Raw genomic sequence first — 27,852 nt, forward strand, 5'->3', positions numbered from 1 at the left:
CTAGCTAGTACCTATTCCATTTATGTGGCGTTGTCAAAGATGGAATCTTTGCTATCGTCAATTTATTCCAAGATCAGCATGCAGATGATGTAAGTTAGTGCTTCAAAGTCCCTGTTATAAGGTTAGCGATAAACTGAAGTCCAAACTGAACAGAACTACACTCTCTTCTACCATTGTCTTAAATATATTTAATGGTCTCGTTGCAAAAGCTAAATTGTCGCAAGGGAACTTTTATTTATTTATTTTATTTCACCTTTATTTAACCCGGGTAGCAAAGATTATAGCAAACACCACTGAAACGGAATTGGTGCTCGCTAGCTTTGCAAATTCAGCTATTGTTGGAAGCCAGCCAATATGAAACAAACTATTAAAATTACAAAAGGTTGCAGCATATGTTGTGTAAATGGTGAACTCATACAGCTGTCAACTCTTGTCATTTTAATCCGTTTCACATTTGCTAGATACCTTTTAGATTGAAGCCCAAATAGAATGATAGAAGATAAGATGATAGAAGCCCATCTCCTACTGTAAATAACCTACACACGGGTGTGTGTGTGTGTGTGTAGCCAGCCAGGTAGGAAAATGGCAGAAAAATAAAAGACAGACATCAGAGTATTTTTCAATACACCAAAACGCAAAGTAAGAACCCTAGTAGCATAATATCTCAAAGACTAGTTGATAAAATGTTCATAAGAAAGAAATTTAATTCTAATGGAAATGTTTCACAATGATGTCATTAGGCAGAGCAGGCAACAGATGGCACACAGACAGCAGAGTTGGGGACAGATATGCAGGGACAGACTGGCAGAGACAGGGAGTTTCAGGTAAGTTTGTTGAGTCTTTGTTTGGCAACATTATGAAAGGTTCTAAAATTTTTTGACTTGTAAAATAGGAACATAATTGGAAAATGCCATGGATACCCCCACTCTCAACTTAAACTGGTGACTGAACTAAGATTTGGTAAAGGCAATGGTATTGCTGTTGTGATTAGTTGTGTAGTTTTGGGTACCGGTAGTTAAGAGTAAGAGTATGGCAAACACCTTATTTCTTTGGTTCCTCAATATACATTTACCATATTACAATGTAGGCTATGTGTTACAGCACTACTTTTGGTGTCCCCCTCAGGAATTGCTCGTGAGAAAATTTCATGTAATTGTCCCCTCCAAAGTTGATATCAGATTTTTGCCCCTGTTCTTATGTACCATACGGTCAAACTGCTCCCACAACAGCTCAATAGGGTTGAGATCCGGTGACTGTGCTGGCCACTCCGTTATAGACAGAATACCAGCTGACTGCTTCTTCCCTAAATAGTTATTGCATAGTTTGGAGCTGTGCTTTGGGTAATTGTCCTGTTGTTGGAGGAAATTGGCTCCAATTAAGCGCCGTCCACAGGGTATGGCATGGTGTTGCAATATTGAGTGATAACCTTCCTTCTTCAAGATCCCTTTAACCCTGTACAAATCTCCCACTTTACCACCACCAAAGCACCCCCAGACCATCACATTGCCTCCACCATGCTTCACAGATAGCGTCAAGAACTCCTCCAGCATCTTTTCATTTTTCTGCGTCTCACAAATGTTCTCCTTTGTGATCCGAATATCTCAAACTTAGATTTGTCTGTCCATAACACTTTTTTTTTCCAATTTTCCTCTGTCCAGTGTCTGTGTTCTTTTGCCCATCTTAATCATTTATTTTTATTGGTCAGTCTGAGATATGGCTTTTTCTTTGCAACTCTGCCTAGAAGGCCAGCATCCCGAGTCGCCTCTTCACTGTTGATGTTGAGACTGGTGTTTTGCGAGTACTATTTAATGAAGCTGCCAGTAGAGGACTTGTGAGGCGTCTGTTTCTCTACCTAGACACTCTAATGTACTTGTCCTCTTGCTCAGTTGTGCACCGGGGCCTCCCACTCCTCTTTCTATTTTGGTTAGAGACAGTTTGTGCTGTTCTGTGAAGGGAGTAGTGCACAGTGTTGTACGAGATCTTCAGTTTCTTGGCAATTTCTCACATGGAAAAGCCTTCATTTCTCGGAACAAGAATAGACTGACGAGTTTCAGAAGAAAGTTCTTTGTTTCTGGCCATTTTGAGCCTGTTATCAAACCCACAAATGCTGATGCTCCAGATACTCAACTAGTCTAAAGAAGGCCAGTTTTATTGCCTCTTTAAATAGCACAACCGTTTTCAGCTGTGCTAACATAATTGCAAAAGGGTTTTCTAATGATCAATTAGCCTTTTTAAAATGATAAACTTGGATTAGCTAACACAGCGTTCCAAGGGAACACAGGAGTGATGGTTGCTGATATGGGCCTCTGTACGCCTATGAAGATATCCCATTACAAATCAGCCGTTTCCAGCTACAATAGTCATTTACAACATTAACAATGTCTACACTGTATTTCTGATACATTTTAATGGATAAATATTTTTTGCTTTTCTTTCAAAAACAAGTACCTTTCTAAGTGATCCCAAACTGTTGAACGGTAGTGTGTATGCATATTATATATGTTTTTCTGTTCGTTTATTTCATTTCTGAGCAACACTTAGATTTACATTTTTTGATTCAGACACTTTTTTTCTAAATAGAAAAAAAGCATCCAGTCCACTTCATACCATGTCTGAACTGGGTTCTGGCTGCAGTGTTCAGACCATGTCTGAACTGGGTTCTGGCTGCAGTGTTCGTACCATGTCTGAACTGGGTTCTGGCTGCCGTGTTCATACCATGTCTTAACTGGGTTCTGGCTGCAGTGTTGCAGCCCAGACAAGCTCACAACAGGGTCCAGAGATGGCATCAGTGAAGCTGGAAGACTGCAGTCAAACACTGGAACTCAATGTGATTGTCAAAGAGGAGGAGGAGGAGAGAGAAATCGAGGAGGAGGAGGAAGGCGGGGGGGGGGGAGGAGGAGGAGGAGGAGGAAGAAGAGGAGGAGGAAGATAATGACATTGACTCTGGTGAGTCCAGGTTGGCTACACCAGTATTTTGGTTACATCATAGTCCTTACAGTCCAGATCTAGGTTCAGAAAGTATTTAAAAACGTTCAAATACTTTCAGTGTTTGCTTGAGCCTACCTGAAGTGTCACCTAGTTAAGCGGGTTGATGGTCATTTTTGAGACTATTCTGTTGGTTCAAATGGACCATGCACATATTGATTCCAATCAAGCACAGACTGATTTTAAATTCGAATTGAACCCATGTCTACTATTGTCTAGTGTGGCACACACAGCATGTGTAGTCCAAAAATAACCCCTAAGGCCCTGTTTTGACGTTGTTCAAGTAGATATGGAAGAAGAGGAGGACCAGGGAGAAAGAGGTGCAGCTAACCCAGGTAATACATTACAATAGAAAGAGAACTAACCCAGGTAACACATTACAATAGAAAGAGAATAGAGTAAAGCCTATTATTATTATTATTACTATTATTACTATTACTATTATTACTATTATTATTATCATTATTATTATTATTACTTTTACTATTATTACTATTACTATTATTATTAGTATTAGTATTATTACTATATTATTATTACTATTATTATTATTATTATTACTTTTACTATTACTATTACTATTATTATTATCATTATTATTATTATTACTTTTACTATTATTACTATTACTATTATTATTAGTATTAGTATTATTACTATATTATTATTACTATTATTATTATTATTATTACTTTTACTATTACTATTACTATTATTACTATTATTATTATTACTATTATTATTACTATTATTATTATTACTATTATTACTAGTATTATTATTACTATTATTATTACTATTATTATTACTACTACTACTATTATTATTATGTGAAGATCTATTATAAAGTGTTTTAATGAACATTGTGTTCCAGTCTTATTGGTTTGATGTTTTACAGGGCTTGTTATTGTTAAAAGAGAAGAGGAGGAGGAGGAGGAGAGGGACAGAGAGAAGAAGGATGAAGCGGAGGAGGAAGGTGTGGATAGGACCAAGCCAGGTAATCACTGATCAGAACATGCATCCAGAGGAGGGGGTGGGGGGTGGAGAGGAGGAGGAAGGTATAGATGGAACCAAGCCAGGTATTTATTTAAACACATGAAACTACCAATTCATATACACATTAATATACAATAAACACATTAAACTACCCATTAATATACAATAAACACATTCAACTACCCATTCATATACACATTCATATACAATAAATCCATTAAACTACCCATTCATATACATATTAATATACAATAAACACATTAAACTCCACATTCATATACACATTAATATGCAATGTGCTGTACCCACACACTTCAAGATGTGCAACTGGATGTGCAACTGGGTCCTGTACTTTGACGGGCCGCCCCTAGGTAACAACATTTCCACCTCGCTGATCCTCAACACTGGGGCACCACAAGGGTGCGTTCTCAGCCCTCTCCTGTACTCCCTGTTCACCCATGACTGCGTGGCCATGCACGCCTCCAACTCAATCATCAAGTTTGCAGACGACACTACAGTGGTAGGCTTGATTACCAACAACGACGAGACGGCCTACAGGGAGGAGGTGAGGCCCTCGGAGTGTGGTGTCAGGAAAATAACCTCACACTCAATGTCAACAAAACAAAGGAGATGATCGTGTACTTCAGGAAACTGCAGAGGGAGCACCCCCCTTTCCACATTGACAGGACAGCAGTGGAGAAAGTGGAAAGTTAAGTTCCTCGGCGTACACATCACGGACAAACTGAAATGGTCCACCCACACAGACAGCGTGGTGAAGAAGGCGCAACAGCACCTCTTCAACCTCAGGAGGCTGAAGAAATTTGCCTTGTCACCTAAAACCCCCACAAACTTCTACAGATGTACAATCGAGAGCATCCTGTCGGGCTGTATCACAGCCTGGTACGGCAGCTGCTCCTCCCATAACCAGAAGGCTCTCCAGAGGGTAGTGAGGTCTGCACAACACATCACCGGGGGCAAACTACCTGCCCTCCAGCACACCTACAGCACCCGATGTCACAGGAAGGCCAAAAAGATCATCAAGGACAACAACCACCCGAGCCACTGCCTGTTCACCCCGCTATCATCCAGAAGGCGAGGTCAGTACAGGTGCATCAAAGCTGGGACTGAGAGACTGAAAAACAGCTTCTATCTCAAGGCCAGCAGACTGTTAAACAGCCATCACTAACATGGAGAGACTGCTACCAACATACAGACTCAAATCACTGACCACTTTAATAAATTGATTTAATAATGTTATCACTAGTCACTTTAAATAATGCCACTTTTATATGTTTACATATCCTACATTACTCATCTCATATGTATATACTGTATTTCATGCCATCTATTGCATCTTTCCTATGCCGCACGGCCATCGCGCATCCATATATTTATATATACATATTCTTATTCTATCCCCTTACATTGTGTGTGTGTATAAGGTAGTCGTTGTGAATTTGTTAGATTACTTGTTAGATATTACTGCACTGTCGTAACTAGAAGCACAAGCATTTCGCTACACTCGCATTGACATCTGCTAACCATGTGTATGTGACAAATAAAATGTGATTTTATTTAAACACATTCAACTACCCATTCATATACACATTAATATACAATAAACCCATTAAAAGACCCATTCATATACATTTATATACACGTTATTATACACAACAATACACGAAAAGAAAAACAAAATTATAAAAAAGACATTCAGTAAAACGGTCCCCCTAACAACCATCTGAAAGGCCCTAGAGGGTCCCCTAACAACCGTCTGAAAGGCCCTAGAGGGTCCCCTAACAACCGTCTGAAAGGCCCTAGAGGGTCCCCTAACAACCGTCTGAAAGGCCCTAGAGGGTCCCCTAACAACCATCTGAAAGGCCCTAGAGGGTCCCCTAACAACCGTCTGAAAGGCCCTAGAGGGTCCCCTAACAACCATCTGAAAGGCCCTAGAGGGTCCCCTAACAACCATCTGAAAGGCCCTAGAGGGTCCCCTAACAACCATCTGAAAGGCCCTAGAGGGTCCCCTAACAACCGTCTGAAAGGCCCTAGAGGGTCCCCTAACAACCGTCTGAAAGGCCCTAGAGGCACCAATTCCTACAATTTTAAAGTGCATTGTAGATCATTCCACACTGAAGTGCAAAAAAACTGAAAGCAGATCTACCCAACTCAGGGGATATCGAAGGGATCTCCAGAGAGTAGCCATCTCTGAGCCCGGGTCCGGTAGCCCGTACATCTATAGGTTAACAATTAGGTAAGGTACGGCGGAAATGTATGCAATAGGCTTTTTTATAGACAAAAGAGCACAATGCATCGATCTACGAGACTTCAAGGTGGGCCAGCCTGCATTCTGATACAAAATGCAATGTGTGCTGAACCTATCGGCCGTAATAAATTGCAACGCATCATGATAAACCACATCCAATGACTTCAATACAGTGGCAGCTGCATTCAGATAGACAATATCCGCCATAGTCAATATACCTGGAATGAATGTTGACTAAATGATTTGTTTTCTGCTATTAAATGAAAGACAGGACCAGTTCCTATAGAAGAAGCAGGTTTTTTTTTAAAAACTTTTTTAATTTATTTTTTAATATTATTAATTAACTAATTCATCAACATACTTTTTGAAAAGATCGCTTTTCATCCATCCAGATGGACAGACATGTATAGGCGGGGACACGATCAGTGAGAGCACCATCCAAAGTACTTATGCATAAATCATCATATATCATTTTGTCGTGATTTGGAAAATGTACATATACTTGGTTTTACCTGCATTAAGTTTCAGTTCAACAAAGGCTTTCTGTAGAGCAATGGAGACAGATTGAAGCTCTGACAGAGCCTGGTCAGCTACGTAGGCAACAGCATACACCACAGTGTCATCTGCGTACAAGTGAAAGATAAAATTTTAAGATAGTGAGAGAAAATAAAACGGACCAAGAATGGATCCCTCCGGGAAACCCTTTATGTCCAGAACCTGATTTAACACCATCAGTAAATACACACTGTGTTCTGAGGGGTATCCTACGAAGCAAGCAACTCTAGGTTTTCTAAAGCTAACCGGGCTTCAGTTAGCTTGACATCCCATCTTAGGCTTCATCCGTACTACGACGGCGGATATTTCTCACCTGCCTGCCGCTAACTCCACCAGGCGAACATGGCTTGTCGAATTCTTCATTGAGACAATGCTGAAACGTCAATCCGTGGGCAAATCAGTGCCATGTTCAAATTAGAGACGAAAATCATAATGAAGGAAAAGTTATCTTGGAGATTCAGCAGGCTGAGGTGTGAAATAAGCTTTTAGAAGTATCTTCTTCATTGTTTTACTTTGCTGTGTTTATTGTTATTGTTAAAATAATTATATAATAATAAATGTTTATTTTAGTTTCTAAATGCATTGTGTCATTACTAAATCATGTGATGGGTATTTTTTTTTAATTGTAAGGATAGAGTTGGCCTGCTTGGGAACAGGTTAGTTCTGAAGGATTCATTCAGGATAGAGTTGGCCTGCCCGGGAGCAGGTTAGTTCTGAAGGATTCATTCAGGATAGAGTTGGCCTGCTTGGGACCAGGTTAGTTCTGCTTGGGACCAGGTTAGTTCTGAAGGATTCATTCAGGATAGAGTTGGCCTGCTTGGGAGCAGGTTAGTTCTGAAGGATTCGCTGCCATAGAACTGACTAAAAGGTGAGCCACATTCATACGACTGGTTATCCTTTTAAATCATTTTCAAACCAGCTACATGCAGCCTGGTCCAGGCTTCAGAATAAGTCGTGTAGTATTTAGTAGTATTTATTGGGACCCCCAATTTGGAAATAAAACGAAACAAATAAAATACATGATATACATAAAATATACATAAAACGACATAACACTACATAATCTCCTGCCTCTGCCTCACGCTTCAGAAACAGGAGATGCCTCCTGTCCTATGAGCCGTTCCGGCTTGTACAAGCCAAGGCTTGTGGAAGGCTACTTACCTACATACAGTGCTTTCGCAAAGTATTCAGACCACTTGACTTTTCCCACATTTTGTTACGCTACAGCTTTATTCTAAAATAGATTAAACAAATGAAAAAATCCTCATCAATCTACACACAACACCCCATAATGACGAAGCGAAAACAGGTTTTCAGAAATGTTTGCAAATGTATTAAAAATGAAAACAGAGACCCTTTGCTATGAGACTCGACATTGAGCTCAGGTGCATCCTGATTCCATTGATCAACCTTGAGATGTTTCTACAACTAGATTGGAGTCCACCTGTGGTAAATTAAATTGATTGGACATGATTTGGATAGGCACACGCCTGTCTATATAAGGTCTCACAGTTGACAGTGCATGTCAGAGCAAAAACCAAGCCATGAGGTCAAAAGAATGGTCCTTAGAGCTGTCAGGACTGTGTCACGACACAGATATGGGGAAGGGTTTCCTAGAGCTGGCCACCTGGCCAAACTGAGCAATCGGGGGAGACTGGCCTTGGTCAGGGAGGTGACCAAGAACCCGATGGTCACTCTGACAGAGCTCCAGAGTTCCTCTGTGGAGATGGGAGAACCTTCCACAAGGACAACCATCTCTGCAGCACTCCACCAATCAGGCCTTTATGGTAGAGTAGCCAGACAGAAGCCACTTCTCAGTAAAAGGTACATGACATCCAAAAGGCACCTAAAGGACTCAGACCATAAGAAACAAGATTATCTGGTCTGATGAAACTAAGATTGAACTCTTTGGCCTGAATGCCAAGCGTCACGTCTGGAGGAAACCTGGCACCATCCCTATGGTGAAGCATGGTGGTGGCAGCATCATGCTGTGGGGATGTTTTTCAGCGGCCGGGACTGGGGCGAAGGTTCGCCTTCCAACAGGACAACGACCTTAAGCACACAGCCAAGACAACACAGGAGTGGGTTTGGGACAAGTCTCTGTATGTCCTTGAGTGGCCCAGCCAGAGCCAGATTTGAATATCCCAGTAATCGCTGATCAGAACATACATTTAAGAGGAGGAGGAAGGTGTGGGTAGGACCAACTCAGATCAGAATATACATTTAGGAGAAGTCAACTTCCCTTTCTACCTTTTTAGATACCGATGCATATATAGCATATAAAACAGAAAACAAGTGTTTAACCCCTGTAATGTTGCCATTGAAACAGGAGAGGGTGCCAGCTCTGACCCAGACAGCCTAGGGGACCCTGACACTGAGAGACCATATCTCTGCTACCAGTGTGGCAAGAGGTTCACTGCAGCCAGCAGCTTGAAGATACACATGATGACCCACAGCGGAGAGAAACCCCACCAGTGTTCCATTTGCGGGAAGGCCTTCCTGCGATCCTATGACCTGAGACGACACCAGGTGGTTCACAAAGGTGAGAGAAACACCTATACCCTGATGTTAAACTATTTTATTGACTATGGTACAGGTACACTATTATGTAAAACAATGAATTTGAAGATGATCTCCACTGTATGTTTGTTACCTAGCTATCCAGACAGTTTTTAAAAATAACTGCCAACATTCCATTAAAAAATTGCAGTCAATCTACAGCCATACACTGGCTGAAATCAGTTGTTGATAGGACTTAGACAAGTTGTAAATGCAAGTACTGATATTGTATCGTATAGTAACACTCACTGCTTTCCAAGAGAACACACATTGAGACATTATGGTTTGTTTACATATATTTTAGAGGCAATAATACGGAAAGTGTGTATAAAACCTGTATAAACTGTATTTATAATTATATGACCAATATTTTAGGTAGACTAATTCTATTACCCAATTTCTGATACATCACATGCCTTTTATTTTCCTGCGTCAGTTAAAGCAGGAAATGCATCACCTACTGCCATTCATTCCAATTAGACTGGGTTGGATTTCTCCCTGACCAAGATGGCTGCCATTTTCAGACCATTATGGAACTTTGAGGGTTTACAACACAGCCCCTCTAGTAATTGAGTAGGATCTCTATGGGTACAGGTACATGGTATTGTAGCAAATTTGGGGTGTATCTCCGACCAGGATGCAAACTGTGTCCAGGAGACTGTCAACCCTACAGTGATCTGAACCTCTTGACGAGGATGCTAGGTGTTGGGTTAAGGTCGCTATAGTATTTTACTGTATGTACAGTATACTGTTAAGCATGCAAGGGATGCTGTTCTCTCCTCTCTGTCCTAGCAGCGTCTCTAACCCCTATAATGTTGTCATTGAAACAGGAGAGGGTGCCAGCTCTGACACGGACAGCTCTGAGAAGCTGCACCGCTGCTCCGAGTGCGGAAAGAGGTTCCTCACAAAGACGCGGCTGAACAGACATGCGCTGATTCACAGCGGAGAGAAACCACATCAGTGCTCTGTCTGTGGGAAGTGTTTCTTACGACCCGATGACCTAAGGAGACACATGACCATCCACACCGGAGAGAAAACCAAGCACGTCTGCCATCCGTGTGGGAAGACCTTCACCTTGCTACGGCACCTCAAGATCCACCAGCGAGTCCATACAGGAGAGAAACCATACCACTGCTCCAAGTGCCCAGAGAGTTTCGCCCACCTGTTGGAGTATAGGAAGCACAGACAGACCCACCGTAAGGAGAAACCATACCACTGTGATGACTGTGGCAAGATGTTCTCCCACTTCAGAACCCTCAAGGTTCATCGTCTGATCCACACAGGAGAGAACCTCCACCACTGCTCCTACTGTGGGAAGGGCTTCACGATCAGAGGGAACCTCAACACCCACCTACTGACCCACACTAAGGAGAAACCGCATCAGTGCTCCATCTGCGGACAACGCTTCGCAAGATCCCAGTGCCTGAAAAAACACAAGCTCAAGAAGTTACACATGGAAAAGGTCCTCTACCATATCTGCAACTGCGGTAAGAGCTTCACGGATGTAGAGAAGCTGCAGACGCACGCAAGGACGCACTTGAAGAACCTTGAGAAGAGGTTCTGCTGCTCATACTGCGGCCGGACGTTCGTACGGGCTGGTGACCTTCAAAGCCACCAGAGAACACACACGGGAGAGAAACCGTATGTCTGCACTATATGCGGGACCCGTTTCGCCCAGTCTGGGAACCTGAGAGTGCACCAGATCACGCACACTAAAGAGAGGCCGTACCCTTGTACTGTCTGTGATAAGGGGTTCACCACACCGGGGAGTCTGAAGGTGCACATGAGGCTCCATACAGGGGAGAAGCCTTATGTCTGTAGCCTGTGTGGGAAAGGGTTCCATGTACCCAAATTGCTTAAGAAACACCAGGAGCATCACACAAGCGAGATGACAGCCTCCTTGGACATGACATAGGAAAAGCCTACAATTTGTCTGGAGGACCTTTATTTTGGAAAACACATGTCCTCAATGAGACCAGTGGCCAGTACTTTATTCACTGAGTCCTATCCTTTCTCAATTCATCTTTCCTCGATTATCTCGCATCCTCTCTCCTCACCTCCTCAACTATATTGGAGGAGAATATCTAAAGTCCCTCCCCTCAGACCTTCTCCTCCAATGAGTTTTGAGAAGAAGCTGAGGTGAGAGAATACAAGGACTCGAGGACTGAGGAATTGAGAAAAAAAATCCAGGTTTCAATGGCCAAAGGATTGCTGGTGGTTTCTCTGCTGCTCTCATTAACACTAGCGTCGCTGGGCCTCGGGCACGTACCAGTGGAACGTCTACATTTGAAACAGTCTATAAATCCATTTAAGGACATGGGTTTTCAAAATAAAAGTCATCTGAAATTGTGCTCCAAACGTGCTTTCCAACATCTCACTAATCATGACTGAATTTGTAGTGCTTCATTTAGTGATACAGCCTTCATAAAGCTTCTCTAGATTAACTCCATATATGAAGACAGTAATGATATATAATGTGTTACATCATGTGTTGCCCTCTATAGGTAGCCTAGTGGTTAGAGCCTGGTGGTTAGAGCCTGGTGGTTAGAGCCTGGTGATTAGAGCCTGGTGGTTAGAGCCTGGTGGTTAGAGCCTGGTGGTTAGAGCCTGGTGGTTAGAGCCTGGTGGTTAGAGCCTGGTGGTTAGAGCCTGGTGGTTAGAGCCTGGTGGTTAGAGCCTAGTGGTTAGAGCCTAGTGATTAGAGCATTGGGCCAGTAACTGAAAGGTTGCTGGATCGAATCCCTGAGCTGACAAGGTAAAAATCTGTCATTCTGCCCCTGAGCAAGGCAGTTAACCCACTGTTCCCTGGGCGCCGTGGATGTCGATTATGGCAGCCCCCCGCACCTCTCTGATTCAGAGGGGTTGGGTTAAATGCGGAGGACACATTTCAGTTGAAGGAATTCAGTTGTACAACTGACTAGGTATCCCCCTTTCCATTATAGCCATTATGGTTATTATTTGACCCTGCTGGTCATCTTTGAACGTTTGAACATCTTGAATAACGATCTGTCCTTAATGGTCACATGGACTCTTACATCTCTATCTGGCACAGCCAGAAGAGGTCTGGTCACGCCTCGGTGCCTGGTTCCTCTCTACCCAGCACAGCCAGAAGAGGACTGGCCACCCATCAGAGCCTGCTTCCTCTCTAGGTTTCTTCCTAGGTTTCTGCCTTTCTAGGGAGCTTTTCCTAGTCCCTTTGCTTCTGCCTCTGCATTGCTTGCTGTTTGGGGTTTTAGGCTGGGTATCTGCAGAGCACTTTGTGACACCTGCTGATGTAAAAAGGGCTTTATAACATACATATGATTTGATATGACACGATGTGAACATGTCAGTATATGTCATGACAATAAATGCTAACTATGTGATGTGTTGTTCTTTGTTTGGGGTTCTCTGAGGGGCGGGTTCCCACACGCAGATTAAGCCTAGCCCTAAAAAGACATTCTCAATGGAGAATTTATAGTGGAAGTGCTTTTTAGTCCAGAACTAGGCTTGATCTGTGTCTGGGAAACTGCCCCAGAGACATTTAACATGTGGAGTGTATAAATGCTAAAATAAAATTAATTCATCTTGGTGGCAATTTTGGGGATTATTTCGGTTGTCCAAGATGAGGCCTATCCAGCAGTACAATTATCCTTAAAAATGAAGACATTTAAAAATGTTGCGCTTACCAATTAGTTTAGACACACTCATTTTCTAGAAACGTGTTAGATTTAAATGAAAAGTCATGGAGAAGTCCTGCCTAATTGCGCCTGTAAATCGCTCTGGATAAGAGCATCTGCTAAATGTATCTCCTATTTACACCAATACACATTGAATAGTGTACTGCTCTACCGACTAGTAGGCCGTCATTGTAAATAATAATTTGTTCTTAACTGACTTGCCTAGTTAAATAAAGGTTACATACAAATAAATAATAATAAAACAATCCAGAGTGAGAGAAGCGCAATGACTGCGCATACTTGATGCTCGTGAACAAACCTTTTTCCTCATACAGGCGGAAGTTTACAGTTGGATTCCCCGACCCTCCTCCATGCCAAATAATTGAAGAAAACCTATCCCAGGTAATCTTTATAACGTTGAAATGTGAACCCAACATGCTATATCAGTGTTTAAGCTACTACCCGACGTATCGGCAACGGTAGCGAATGCTAGCCGCTGTGTAGAACGACTACCAGCCAGGGAAGCGTCAAGTCGAGCTAGCTAGGTTGCGTCTATGGCTTTTTTCACGTTCTCCACCTAGTCAGTAGCCACAGCCCATGTATAAGCTACAACATGTGAAGGCTATTCCCGTCTCAGTAACTAGCTAACCTTAACTAGATCAGTGACCGTTGTTGTTTTTGCTCCAATGTTCTGCAAGCAGTGAACTAGCAAGTGTAGACTCATATCTGATACAATAACGATGTTAGATAGCTAGACGTCAGTATGTTTTCTGAATAGATCGATCGATCACATATCGCCAATGTCCTCTTCATATTTAAGACTGTGGCACCATGTCTGATCCGGAATCCCCGGATTCTAGTGATCCAGTCCCGAGAAGCTCCCTGCGAGGTCCAGAGATGGCGTCAGGGAAGCTGGAGGACTGCAGTCAAACACTGGAACTCAGTGTGGCTGTCAAAGATGATGATGGTAATGACGAGGAGGAGGCTGATGAAGAGGATAGCGATGCTGTAGACTATGGTAAGTTCAGGTGTTGAGTCAAGTCAATATTGGGCTACAATAAACTCTACTGTGCTGTGTAGCCTATTCATAGCCTGACTGCCAGTCTGTTTCCCTTATCTTGCCAACTCCTTATGGAGTGTGATTTGACAGGAGCGCAGAAACAGACTGGCAGTCAGGCTAGCTTATTCATAGTGCTGATGGTCTTTCATCATCACTACTGTCTGTTTTCAGTCAGGCTAGTCTATTCATAGTGATGGTACTTTTATCAGTACTACTGTCTGTTTTCAGTCAGGCTAGTCTATTCATAGTGATGGTACTTTCATCAGTACGACTGTCTGTTTTCAGTCAGGCTAGTCTATTCATAGTGATGGTACTTTCATCAGTACGACTGTATGTTTTCAGTCAGGCTAGTCTATTCATAGTGATGGTACTTTCATCAGTACGACTGTATGTTTTCAGTCAGGCTAGTCTATTCATAGTGATGGTACTTTCATCAGTACGACTGTCTGTTTTCAGTCAGGCTAGTCTATTCATAGTGATGGTACTTTCATCATCACTACAGTCTGTTTTCAGTACAGTATCGTGTGTTCTCCACCAGGGCATAACGTTGTGAAAGTGGACATGGATGAGGAGGAAGGAGAAGCAGTGAAGTCGGGTGAGTAGTACAGTAGCTAGCTAGAATGGGTGGGGAGAGAGTCCTCTGGGTAGTAGCAGGACAGTAGCTAGCTAGAATGGGTGGGGAGAGAGTCCTCTGGGTAGTAGCAGGACAGTAGCTAGCTAGAATGGGTGGGGAGAGAGTCCTCTGGGTAGTAGCAGGACAGTAGCTAGCTAGAATGGGTGGGAGAGAGTCCTCTGGGTAGTAGCAGGACAGTAGCTAGCTAGAATGGGTGGGGAGAGAGTCCTCTGGGTAGTAGCAGGACAGTAGCTAGCTAGAATGGGTGGGGAGAGAGTCCTCTGGGTAGTAGCAGGACAGTAGCTAGCTAGAATGGGTGGGGAGAGAGTCCTCTGGGTAGTAGCAGGACAGTAGCTAGCTAGAATGGGTGGGGGAGAGTCCTCTGGGTAGTAGCAGGACAGTAGCTAGCTAGAATGGGTGGGGGAGAGTCCTCTGGGTAGTAGCAGGACAGTAGCTAGCTAGAATGGGTGGGGAGAGAGTCCTCTGGGTAGTAGCAGGACAGTAGCTAGCTAGAATGGGTGGGGAGAGAGTCCTCTGGGTAGTAGCAGGACAGTAGCTAGCTAGAATGGGTGGGGAGAGAGTCCTCTGGGTAGTAGCAGGACAGTAGCTAGCTAGAATGGGTGGGGAGAGAGTCCTCTGGGTAGTAGCAGGACAGTAGCTAGCTAGAATGGGTGGGGAGAGAGTCCTCTGGGTAGTAGCAGGACAGTAGCTAGCTAGAATGGGTGGGAGAGAGTCCTCTGGGTAGTAGCAGGACAGTAGCTAGCTAGAATGGGTGTGGAGAGAGTCCTCTGGGTGCCTAACCTTCTGCACTCATTATTATACACTCCTGGTTACCCATGTCTATATCAAACACTGATTGACAGAAATAATAAACATCAGCAGACACTCAGGCCCCCGGTGGCCTGGTGGCCTGGTTGCCTGGTTGCCTGTGCTGGACTGTTGTAGAGGTTCTGATGGATATTATCTGTTCTATTCATGTGAATCTGTGTTTTAACAGGGCTTTCTATTAAAAGAGATGCAGAGGAGGGAGGTGGCGGGGATGAGACCAACTCAGGTAATCACAGACCACAATAACCATTCATGGGGATGATAAAAGCTTTGGTTGTATCCACTTTGATAGTTTATAGTGTTAGGTAAGAGAACATTGATCTTAAGAGATACACCCGGTCTCCTACAGTATATAACCTGTAGTGTTGTCACAGAAACAGGAGAGGGCGCCAACTCCGACACAGACAGTTTCGATGGGGAGAATGAACAGAGTTTGAACGCTCAGAGTGCAGTGGAGAAGCCACACCCCTGCTCCCAGTGTGGCAAGACCTTCATCACCGTGGGGAGCCTGAAGAGGCACACACAGACCCACAGCGGAGAGAAACCCCATCAGTGCTCCGTCTGCGGGAAATGTTTCTCACGCTCAGACGACATGAAGAGACACCTCACCATCCACACAGGTTATTGTGAACAATGATTATTATATTTCAGTATTTGGCATAGACTATTACAAGATAGAATATAGCTGTAAGCAGCCATGGTGGTGCTCAAGCCTTATTGCACCACAGCGCCAATTTCAGGACAACTTGGATGAGCTACTTCTGTACATCTGACCATGCCTGCCATAACATAACATCACAACTCAACATCCTCCAGACCATGCCTGCCATAGCATCACAACTCAACATCCACCAGACCATGCCTGCCAATTATCACAACTCAACATCCACCAGACCATGCCTGCCGTATCATCACAACTCAACATCCACCAGACCATGCCTGCCGTAGCATCACAACTCAACATCCACCAGATCATGCCTGCCAATTATCACAACTCAACATCCACCAGACCATGCCTGCCAATTATCACAACTCAACATCCACCAGACCATGCCTGCCAATTATCACAACTCAACATCCACCAGACCATGCCTGCCAATTATCACAACTCAACATCCACCAGACCATGCCTGCCAATTATCACAACTCAACATCCACCAGACCATGCCTGCCAATTATCACAACTCAACATCCACCAGACCATGCCTGCCAATTATCACAACTCAACATCCGCCTGCCATAACATCACAACTCAACATCCACCAGATCATGAAGTATGCTTCTGATGGATTTGGGACCATTTTTTAGTGACGTCAACTACTTCTCTAAGTAGAGGTGCTGTGAAGTGTAGAGGTCTTCTCATGTCAATGCTAAATAAATCTGTATCCACACAGGAGAGAGGGTCAGTCACATTTTAAAAGTTGTATGTATTATTATTATTATTATAGTAAGAGATGTGTGGTACATGCTTACCTATCTATTGGGGGGGCTGAATCAAAAATATGTCTAGCAATGGGAAATATCACTTAAAGGTATTATTTTAGATTACAAAATGTTCAAATCGATATATGGGTGCTCTTGATCGACTTATCAGTCAGTACCTGTAACTCATCCCTAGGAGAGAGGGTGAGCCATGTCTGTCACCAGTGTGGGAAGACTTTCACCAGTCTGGGAGGGCTGAAGAAACACCAGATGACCCACACAGGTGTAGTGCTCCTTCTTCCAGGTGTATAGAGGATGATGTCATGGGATGTTGTTGTTGATGATGAGGGGGCAGCAGGTAGCCTAGTGGTTAGAGTGTTGGGCCAGTAACCAAAATGGTTGCTGGATTGAATCCCCGAGCTGACACGGTAAAAATCTGTCGTTCTGCCTCTGAACAAGGCAGTTAACCCACTGTTCCCCGGTAGGCCGTCATTGTAAATAAGAATTTGTTCTTAACTGACTTGTATGTTACCTTTATTTAACTAGGCATTATGTTAATGATAGTATGATGTAATGTATTATAACAGATATTGACATTATAATTGCCTAGAAAAGTTATCAGTCTCTCAAAACTCTCTTTGAGTGGGCCTCAATGTGGTTTTTAAATCTGTTATTTGTGACATTGAAACGTTCTGTTTGTCCGTCTATCTATCAGGAGAGAAGCCGTTCCAGTGTTCAGAGTGTGGGAAAGGTTTCACTGCGCAGGGTAACCTCAAGATCCACCAGCGTATCCACACAGGTCAATTATATAATATATTTAATATAATATATGCCGTTTTACCTCTCAGGTTTATATCTCTCAGAAAGACACTAAACGTTTTGTACCGGCTTTTAACTGAAAATGTGTTTATGTTCATCTTGTATATGTTTTGCATTGGCATCATTGGTATGTGTTCTGTGTAGAGTTCTCATTCTCAGCCCGAACCCGACGGTTTCAGGCTTGCCGTTTTGTGTTAAGGGGGGAGAACCCAATGGAAGTCTGCCTACCTTGTCAGCCCACTACGTTTCTCTCTCAGCCGCAGCAGTTGCCAGGATTCCAGTATTGGCTGGGCCAGAGAAATTTGTGGCCATGATGAAACTTAATTTTTTCGGGATGATTTGAAATGTTTCAAATCGCGATAGGAATAGGCCTGAGTGCACTCGGGAGAATGATGATCCGCGAGACCGCGACAGGCAGAGCATCTTGGTATCAGGAGAAGCCCATATTCCAGTGGTATCTGTTAAAACCTCTCTTGGGTATGTGGGACGTGACCGTCCCACCTGCGGGACACACTCCCAACAGCCAGTGAAATAGCAGGGTGGCAAATTCAAAACAACAAAATCTCATAATTCAAATTTCTCAAACATACGACTATTTTACACCATTTTAAAGATACACCTCTCCTTAATCCAACCACATTGTCCGATTTCAAAAAGGCTTTACAGCGAAAGCAAAACATTAGATTATGTTAGGACAGCACCTAAACAAGAAAAGCCACACAGCCATTTTCCTAGCAAGGAGAGGCGTCACAAAAACCAGAAATACAGCTAAAATTAAGCACTAACCTTTGACGATCTTCATCAGATGACACTCATAGGACATTATGTTACACAATACATGTATGTTTTGTTCGATCAAGTTCATATTTATATCCAAAAACAGCATTTTACATTGGCGCGTGATGTTCAGAAAATGTTTGCCTCCCAAAACTTCCGGTGAATGTGCACATTAATTTACAGAAATACTCATCATAAACGTTGACAAAATATATAACAATTATTTAAAGAATTATAGATACACTACTTCTTAATGCAACCGCTGTGTCAGATTTCAAAATAACTTTACGGAGAAAGCACATTGTTCAATATTCTGAGTACAGAGCTCAGCCATCAATGCAAGCTATACAGCTACCCGCCAAGTCATGGCATCAACAAAACTCTAAATTAGTGTTATAAATCTTTCCTTACCTTTGCTGATCCTCGGCGGAATGCACTCGCAGGACTCCCACAAGAAATGTTTATTTGTTCGGTAAAGTCCATAATTTATGTCCAAATACCTCTGTTTTGTTGGCGCGTCCAGAACACTATTCCAAAGGCACGATGCGGGAGCGCAAATCAATAGACGAAAAGCTCAAAAGTTCCATTACCGTTTCTAGAAACATGTCAAACGATGTTTACAAATCAATCCTTAGGGTGTTTTTAACATAAATAATCGATAATATTCCAACCAGACAATAGCGTATTCATACCAGAAGAAAAAAAAAAAATGCTATCCATGCGTGAATGTGCATGAAGTAACTACATGACCTCAGACAGTCCACTGCTTGAACCGGCTGTTATTCCCTCAAAATTCACCATAGAAGCCTCAAACAACTTTCTAAAGACTGTTGACATCTAGTGGAAGCCTTAGGAAGTGCAAAATGACCCCTAAGTCACTGTAGTTTGGAAAGGGAATACATTTAAAAAAAACTATAGCCTCAGATTTTCAACTTCCTGGTTGGATTTTTCTCAGGTTTTTGCCTCCCATATGAGTTCTGTTATACTCACAGACATCATTTAAACAGTTTTAGAAACATCAGTGTGTTCTCTATCCGAATCTACTAATAATATGCATATTCTAGTTTCTGGGCTCGAGTAGTAGGCAGTTTAATTTGGGTACGTTTTTCATCCGGCCGTGAAAATACTGCCCCCTACCCAAGAGAGGTTAACACTGATACATCCTACCAAAATACACCCTGTGACTGCCCTGCTAAAGAGCCTCGCTGGACCTGGTAAACTATCCGAAGTAGCTAACTATCCAATTGTTTACTAATCAAACATGCGTTGAAAACACAGGGTTTTTAATCAAATAGATGTTTGGCAGAAAAATCGAGAAAAATCAAGGCTCCCTTTTGTTATTTCATTTCAAAATAAAATGCGTGAATGCTGTGCAATGACATGAATGAATGGTTGATTATATTGAAGTTGCGTTAAGACAGATAAAACGGGACGTACTCTCACAGCTCCATGGTGGATAGATTATACATAGAAACCAATTTAGTCAAAATGGATTCAATTGGTTAATTTTCTCACCCATCTACCCATAATGACAAAGTGAAAACATATTTTTCCAAATGTATTGAAAATGAAATGCAGAAATATCTAATTTACATAAGTATTCACACCTTGAGTCAATACATGTTAGAATCACCTTTGGCAGTGATTAGAGCTGCGAGTCTTTCTGGGTAAGTCTCTCAGAGCTTTGCACACCTGGATTGTACAATATTTGCACATTATTATTTTTTAAATTCTTCAAGCTCTGTCAAGTTTGTTGTTGATCATTGCTAGACAGCCGTTTTCAAGCCAATTTAAGTCAAAACTTTAACTGTGTTTTAGGTTATTGTCCTGCTGAAAGGTGAATTTATCTCCCAGTGTCTGTTGGAAAGCACACTGAACCAGTTTTCCTCTGGGATTTTGCCTGTGCTTAGCTCTATTCCTTTTCTTTTTATCCTAAAAAAACTCCCCAGTCCTTGCCGATAACAGGCATACCCATAACATGATACAGCCACCACAATACTTGAAAATATGGAGAGTGGTACTCAGTGATGTGTTGTGTTGGATTTGCCCCAAATATAACGCTTTGTATTCAGGACATAAAGTTCATTTCAGTTTTACTTTAGTGTCTTATTGCAAACAGGATGCATGTTTTAGAATATATTTATTCATTACAGGCTCCCTTCTTTTCACTCTGTCATTTCTCAGTTTTCTCCTTTCACAGCCATTAAACTCTGGAACTGTTTTAAAGTCACCATTGGCCTCATGTTGAAATCCCTGAGTGGTTTCCTTCCTCACAGGCGTCCTTCCTAACTCAGTTGCCGGAATCTTTGTAGTGACTGGGTGTATTGATACACCATCCAAAGCGTAATTGATAGCTTCACAAGGCTCAAAGGGATATTCAATGTAGGCTTTTTTTTACATTTTTACCCATCTACCATCTGCTATACGAGGCATTGGAAAACCTCCCTGGTCTTTGTGGTTGAATTTGTGTTTTAAATTCACTGCTCAACTGAAGGACCTTACAGATAATTGTATTTGTGGGATACAGAGATGAGGTAGTCGTTCAAAAATCATTTTAAACACTATTATTGCACACACATTGAGACTTGTTAAACACATTAACTTGTTTTACTCCTGAACTTATTTAGGCCAAAACAAAGTGTTTAAATACTTATTTACTCAAGACATTTCAGCTTTTCATTTTGTATTAATTTGTAATGTCTAAAAACATAATTCCACTTTGACATTATGGGGTATTGTGTGTAGACCAGTGACACAAAATCTCAATTGAATCTATTTTAAATTCAAGCTGTAACAACATTTTGGAAAAGGTCAAGGGTTGTGAATACTTTCTGAAGGCACTGTACAGACAGCGATTCGGTTGAATAAAATCTCATTGACTGATTATCAGACAAGACACAGGCGTTTGGTTGGGAGGAGGACCGGCTGCTACGCCAGAGAAGAGCAGAATCCACTTGTTAAGCTACACGCTGGCAAAATTTTGTTAAAGCAATGCGGTGGCGCTGTCCTAATCAAGTCGGTGCTGAAATTATCATCTCGGTGACCACACATGACTATTGCTTTAAATTAGTATAACGGTTGGATATGACATTGGGAGTTTCAGTATAAGCAAGTACAGTTGAAGTCGGAAGTTTACATACACCTTAGCCAAATACATTTAAACTCAGTTTTTCACAATTCCTGACATTTAATCCTAGTAAAAAATACCTGTCTTAGGTCAGTTAAGATCACCACTTTATTTTAAAAATGTGAAATGTCAGAATAAGCTTTTATTTCTTTCAACACATTGCCAGTGGGTCAGAAGTTTACATACACTCAATTAGTATTTGGTAGCATTGCCTTTAAATTGTTTAACTTGGGTCAAATGTTTCGGGTAGCCTTCCACAGGCTTCCCACAATAAGTTGGGTGAATTTTGGCATATTCCTCCTGACAGAGCTGGTGTAACTGAGTCAGATTTGTAGGCCTCCTTGCTCGCACACGCTTTTTCAGTTCTGCCCACAAATGTTCTATAGGATTGAGGTTAAGGCTTTGTGATGGCCACTTTGTTGTCCTTGAGCCAATTTGCCACAACTTTGGAAGTATGCTTGGGGTAATTGTCCATTTGGAAGACCCATTTGTGACCAAGCTTTAACTTCCTGACTGATGTCTTGAGATGTTGCTTCAATATATTCACATAATTTTCTTTCCTCATGATGACATCTATTTTGTGAAGTGCACCAGTCCCTCCTGTAGCAAAACACCCCATAACATGATGCTGCCACCCCCGTGCTTCAGGGTTGGGATGGTGTTCTTTGGCTTGCAAGCTCCCCCTTTTTCCTCCAAACATAACAATGGTCATTATGGCCAAACAGTTCTATTTTTGTTTCATCAGAGCAGAGGACATTTCTCCAAAAAGTATGATCTTTGTCCCCATGTGCAGTTGCAAACTGTAGTCTGGATTTTTTATGGCGGTTTTGGAACAGTGGCTTCTTCCTTGCTGAGCGGCCTTTCAGGTAATGTCAATATAGGACTCGTTTTACTGTGGATATAGATAGTTTTGTACCTGTTTCCTCCAGCATCTTCACAAGGTCCTTTTGCTGCTGTTCTGGGATTGATTAGCACTTTTCGCACCAAAGTAAGTTCATCTCTAGGAGACAGAACGCGTCTCCTTCCTGAGGGGTATGAAGGCTGCGTGGTCCCATGGTGTTTATACTTGCATACTATTATTTGTACAGATAAACGTGGTACCCTCAGGCGTTCGGATATTGCTCCCAAGGATGAACCAGCCTTGTGGAGATCTACCATTTTTTTCTGAGGTCTTGGCTGATTTCTTTTGATTTTCCCATGATGTCAAGCAAAGAGGCACTGAGTTTGAAGGTAGGCCTTGAAATACATCCACAGGTACACCTCCAATTGACTCAAATGATGTCAATTAGCCTATCAGAAGCTTCTAAAGCCATGACATTTTCTGGAATTTTCCAAGCTGTTTAAAGGCACAGTCAACTTAGTGTATGTAAACTTCTGACCCACTGGAATTGTGATACAGTGAAATAATCTGTCTGTAAACAATTGTTGTAACATTTACTTGTCATGCACAAAGTAGATGTCCTAACCGACTTGCCAAAACTATAGTTTGTTAACAAGAAATTTGTGGAGTGGTTGAAAAACTAGTTTTAATGACTCCAAACGGTGTATGTAAACTTCCGACTTCGACTGTATTTGATACATGCCTTCAATTGCATTAGCTTATTTTATTGCAATATTATTTTTTAACATTAAGTTTATTATAACTAAGCGCAGAGAGAGAAACTCCCCTATCTGTTTCCTCATCTCCTCACTCCGTTGCTGCCTGCTTCCACCTCGTTGTTCTCAACACCAGTTTAAATCAATATAAACTTTATAAAAAAATAGTTATTCTATTCACAGGGGAGAAACCGTACCAGTGCTCCCAGTGTCAGAAAAGCTTCTCCCGGCTGGCCCACTATAAAGACCACCAGCAGACTCACCGGGAGGAGAAACCGTACCACTGCAATGACTGTGGGAAAAGCTTCTCCTACTTCAAGGTTCGTTGTTGTTTTACTGTCTTAATTTATCTATTTACTCCTCGTCTACTGTTTTTTGTTTTATCTTTCTCACGTTTTATTGATTTATGTATGGGAAGCACTTTGCACTGCATTTTGTTGTAAGTAATGATCTAAATGAAGTTTGATTTGATACAAGTCGCTCAAGTGCCACCAGATGATCCATAAAGGGGAGAACCTTCACCACTGCTCCGTATGCGGTAAAGGGTTCGCCATTCGCGGCAACCTGAAGACCCATCTGCAGACACACACCAAGGAGAAACCACACCAATGCTCCGAGTGCGGGAAACAGTTCTCCCGAGCCCACGACCTGAAGAAACACAAGCTGCTCCACACGGGGCAGAAGACCTACCACATTTGCCAGTGTGGCAAGGTGCGTGTCAATTCAAGTTACATTATGTAGCTTTGTGTACGAACCAACAGATTTCAGATAGAAATGCGAGTTATAGATTTGCCATTCTCTTTGAAAACAAGTCTTATAAGCGGTAGATCCGTTATATGTGCAATATTTCTATGCCTCCCCTCCATTTTTGTTTTTGTGTCTTTTTGTTTATCTGTCTCCAATCTAAGAGCTTCACGGAGCTGGGGAACCTGCGGACCCACCAGAGAACCCACACCGGAGAGAAACCATTCTGCTGTTCCTTCTGCGGCCGAACCTTCTTGCGCGCTGGAGACCTGAAGAGCCACCAGCGGACACACACCGGAGAGAAACCATTCATCTGCACCATATGTGGGACCAGTTTTGCCCAATCTGGCAACCTGAAAGTGCATCAGATCACACACACTAAAGAGAGGCCGTACCCTTGTACTGTCTGTGATAAGGGGTTCACCACACCGGGGAGTCTGAAGCTACACATGAGGACACATACAGGGGAGCGGCCGTTCCTGTGTAGCGCGTGTGGGAAAGGGTTCACGGCGTCAGGGCAGTTGAAGAGGCACCAAGAGTGTCACATGAGAGACACTGTCCAATCATCTCCTAGTGAAGACACGAGGGTGGCTTCAAAATAAGAGCACTGGAAACGTGCCATTGTGTGTCTGAACTGTGATCATGATGGGAGGTTTTACTGCTTCATGATGTCCCTAATGGGACACCATTCACTATGGGCTCTGGTCAAATGGGACACCATTCCCAATGGGCTCTGGTCAAATGGGACACCATTCCCAATGGGCTCTGGTCAAAAGGACTGCACTATAAAGGGAGTAGGGTACCATTCAGGACTGACACTATTTCTCCCTTTTGCAGAACGTCAGTTGTTTACTCTATGAGCTCAATTATGAGCTTTTAAAGTGTCAGAGAATGTGATGTTTGACAAAAAATTGTATTCTGAGTCCTGAATGACACCCAATTTAGTGCACTACGTTTGACCAGGGCCCATAGGGTTCTGGCCAAAAGTAGTGCACTATATAGGGAATAGGGTGCCATTTGGGACCCTATGTGAATGTGATGGTCTTAATGGTAAAAGGTCTGTCATGTCATCTACCCATTAGAATGTACACGATCTGATATTGATCATATAATATGATTCCCAAATGGCACCCCTATTCCCTATATAGTGCACTAATGTTGATCAGAGCCTAAAGTAGTGCACTATATAGGGAATAGGGTGCCATTAGGGACGTAAATAGTGTATACTATACTACAGTACTAATGAACACATTCTCTGGTAAAACACAGTTTACATATTTGTCTCTTTATTATGAGTATTGGATCTCATTTTAATAAATAACATTAAAGTATACTAATGCGTTTCATCCTGTGAAAACTTAGTTTGAAAGAATTAAGTTCCCCTATTGCCCTGCAGGTGGTGCCATTGTGTCACATTCACAATGCAGCCAGTAGTTTCCCCCATCGTCCTGTAGGTGGTGGTATTGGGTCACATTCACAATGCAGCCAGTAGTTTCCCCCATCGTCCTGTAGGTGGTGGTATTGGGTCACATTCACAATGCAGCCAGTAGTTTCCCCCATCGTCCTGTAGGTGGTGGTATTGGGTCACATTCACAATGCAGCCAGTAGTTTCCCCCATCGTCCTGTAGGTGGTGGTATTGGGTCACATTCACAATGCAGCCAGTAGTTTCCCCCATCGTCCTGTAGGTGGTGGTATTGGGTCACATTCACAATGCAGCCAGTAGTTTCCCCCATTGTCCTGTAGGTGGTGGTATTGGGTCACATTCACAATGCAGCCAGTAGTTTCCCCCATCGTCCTGTAGGTGGTGGTATTGGGTCACATTCACAATGCAGCCAGTGAAGTTTGTTGTGTTTTTAGCCCATAGCGCTCTGTAGTGCACTATATTTACATTTGAGTCATTTAGCAGACGCTCTTATCCAGAGCGACTTACAGTAGTGAATGCATACATTTCATTTCATGCATTTTTCTTTTTGTACTGGCCCCCCGTGGGAATCGAACCAGTGTGCCATTTGTTATGTAGACTTAGTGTGAAACTAAAGGGAGGGACTAAGGTGTGTTTCCTACTGATAAGGAACTCTTCCTCAGAGTAAACATGTATTACCCCCTAAAAAACAGGTGGGTTATAACAAAGAATGGACAAAATTAGTCATACCAAAAACTGTAAACAAAATGGGCAGTGTTGGGGAACTTCATGTAATTCAAATAGTAATTTAACTACACGGAACAAAAATATAAACGCAACCATTTCAAAGATTTTACTGAGTTTAAGTTCATATAAGGAAATCAGTCAATTGAAATAAATGAATTAGGTCCTAATCTATGGATTTCACATGATTGGGAATACAGATATGCATCTGTTGGTCACAGATACCTTTAAAAAAAAAGGTAGAGGCATGGATCAGAAAACCAGTCAGTATCTGGAGGGACCACAATTTTCCTCATGCAGTGCGACACATCTCCTTCACATAGGGTTGATCAGGCTGGTGATTGTGGCCTGTGGGATATTGTCCCACTCGTCTTTAATGGCCAGTTGCTGGATATTGGCGGGAGCTGGAACACGCTGTTGTGCCTGTCGATCCAGAGCATCCCAAACATGCTCAATGGGTGACAATGAGTATGCAGGCCATGGAGGAACTGGGACATGTTCAGCTTCCAGGAATTGTGTACAGACCTTTGTGACATGGGGCCGTGCATTATCATGCTGAAACATGAGGTGATGGAGGCAGATGAGTGACACAACAGTGAGCCTCAGGATCTCGTCACGGTATTTCTGTTCATCAAAATTGCCATCGATAAAATGCAATTGTGTTCATTGTCCGTAGCTTATGCCTGCCCATACCATAACTCCACCACCACCATGGTGCACTCAATTCACAACGTTGACATCAGCAAACTGCTCACCCACACGACACCATACGAAAGGTCTGCGGTTATGAGGCCAGTTGGACGTACTGCCAATGTTCCAAAATGACATTGGAGAAAGAACTCTGGTGAACATTCCAACAGTAAACAGGACAATTGCACTCTCCCTCAAAATTTGAGACGTCTGTGGCCTTTTATTGTCCCCAGCACAAGGTGCACCTGTGTAATGATCGTGCTGTTTAATCAGTTACTTGATATGCCACACCTGTCAGGTGAGTGGATTATCTTGGCAAAGGAGAAATGCTCACTAACAGGGATGTAAAACAATGTGTGCACAACATTTAGAGAAATAAGCTTTTTTGTGCATATGGAACATTTCTGGGATATTTTATTTCAGCTTATGAAACCAACACTTTACATGTTGTGTTTATAGTTTTGTTCAGTGTACATTAGCTTGGTAGTTGAACTAAATTCAAATCTAGCGAAAGAACCGTCACCGACTCCTTCCCTGGAGTCTCATATTACAGGAGTTTCCCCCTGAAAACAGACATGTCCGTGGTAAGGACAACTTGGTTGCTGAATGTCAAGGGTGGGCAGTCGATCCGTTTTGTGTTTAGCCTGTGTGTAGCCTTGGCTCGCAATTTATTTTCACTGCACGTTTTGGAGATGAGTTTTGTTTTGGTTGCGATCGTTCCAAGGGGACGAGATTATTAGGGGCGACAGGTAGCCTAGTGGTTAGAGCGTATTTTTATTTATTTTATTATTTTTATTATTATTATTATATATTTTTTGCCATGTTTACCCTGGAGAAGGCGCCGCATTTACGTTGATTATGTTGTGCGATGGAAGTTGTTTTCTGTTGGTGGTGCGCAAACGTGTCCAACAAAAATATAGGATATATTAGTTGTCTCAAGGGGGAAGGTGTTACAGGCTTTGGGTTTTCCATTTATGTTTTGAGGTTGGACTTTTAGCACGTAGGGCGC

At 42.5% G+C, this 27,852-nt stretch overlaps 2 protein-coding genes across 3 annotated transcripts; both read left to right on the top strand.

The window, feature by feature from the left end:
* Positions 1-3,274: 3,274 nt before the first annotated feature.
* LOC123725399 (uncharacterized) lies at positions 3,275-12,726 on the top strand. Its single transcript, XM_082958403.1, has 5 exons — positions 3,275-3,320; positions 3,884-3,982; positions 5,730-6,068; positions 9,132-9,344; positions 10,192-12,726. Exons 1-5 carry the CDS (start codon positions 3,275-3,277, stop codon positions 11,274-11,276), a joined length of 1,782 nt encoding a protein of 593 aa, XP_082814529.1. The 3' UTR covers positions 11,277-12,726.
* A 619-nt stretch (positions 12,727-13,345) lies between these two features.
* Positions 13,346-25,339, top strand: LOC123725400 (uncharacterized). 2 transcript variants are annotated; one of them, XM_045690615.1, is made up of 10 exons: positions 13,346-13,422; positions 13,841-14,038; positions 14,619-14,675; positions 15,691-15,747; positions 15,896-16,141; positions 17,140-17,226; positions 17,659-17,742; positions 23,446-23,582; positions 23,740-23,973; positions 24,171-25,339. In XM_045690615.1, the coding sequence occupies exons 2-10, from the start codon at positions 13,852-13,854 to the stop codon at positions 24,606-24,608; spliced, it is 1,527 nt and encodes a 508-aa protein (XP_045546571.1). In that variant the 5' UTR covers positions 13,346-13,422; positions 13,841-13,851; the 3' UTR covers positions 24,609-25,339. The 2 variants fall into 2 exon arrangements, with proteins under 2 accessions (XP_045546571.1, XP_045546573.1); XM_045690617.1 differs by having other exon boundaries at positions 13,347-13,422; positions 13,881-14,038.
* The last annotated feature ends 2,513 nt before the right edge of the window (positions 25,340-27,852 follow it).

Source organism: Salmo salar, chromosome 12 (assembly GCF_965601325.2).
Source record: "Salmo salar chromosome 12, fSalSal1, whole genome shotgun sequence".
NCBI classification, from domain to species: domain Eukaryota; kingdom Metazoa; phylum Chordata; class Actinopteri; order Salmoniformes; family Salmonidae; genus Salmo; species Salmo salar.

Bases quoted from the DNA above. Each gene is read 5' to 3' on its own strand.
- LOC123725399 (XM_082958403.1), top strand. From the start codon at position 3,275: ATGGAAGAAGAGGAGGACCAGGGAGAAAGAGGTGCAGCTAACCCAG. The intron at 6,069-9,131 runs GCACCAATTCCT...CCATTGAAACAG, and splicing joins CCGTCTGAAAGGCCCTAGAG to GAGAGGGTGCCAGCTCTGAC. The intron at 9,345-10,191 runs GTGAGAGAAACA...TCATTGAAACAG, and splicing joins ACACCAGGTGGTTCACAAAG to GAGAGGGTGCCAGCTCTGAC.
- LOC123725400 (XM_045690615.1), top strand. From the start codon at position 13,852: ATGTCTGATCCGGAATCCCCGGATTCTAGTGATCCAGTCCCGAGAAGC. The intron at 14,039-14,618 runs GTAAGTTCAGGT...GTTCTCCACCAG, and splicing joins TAGCGATGCTGTAGACTATG to GGCATAACGTTGTGAAAGTG. The intron at 14,676-15,690 runs GTGAGTAGTACA...GTGTTTTAACAG, and splicing joins AGGAGAAGCAGTGAAGTCGG to GGCTTTCTATTAAAAGAGAT.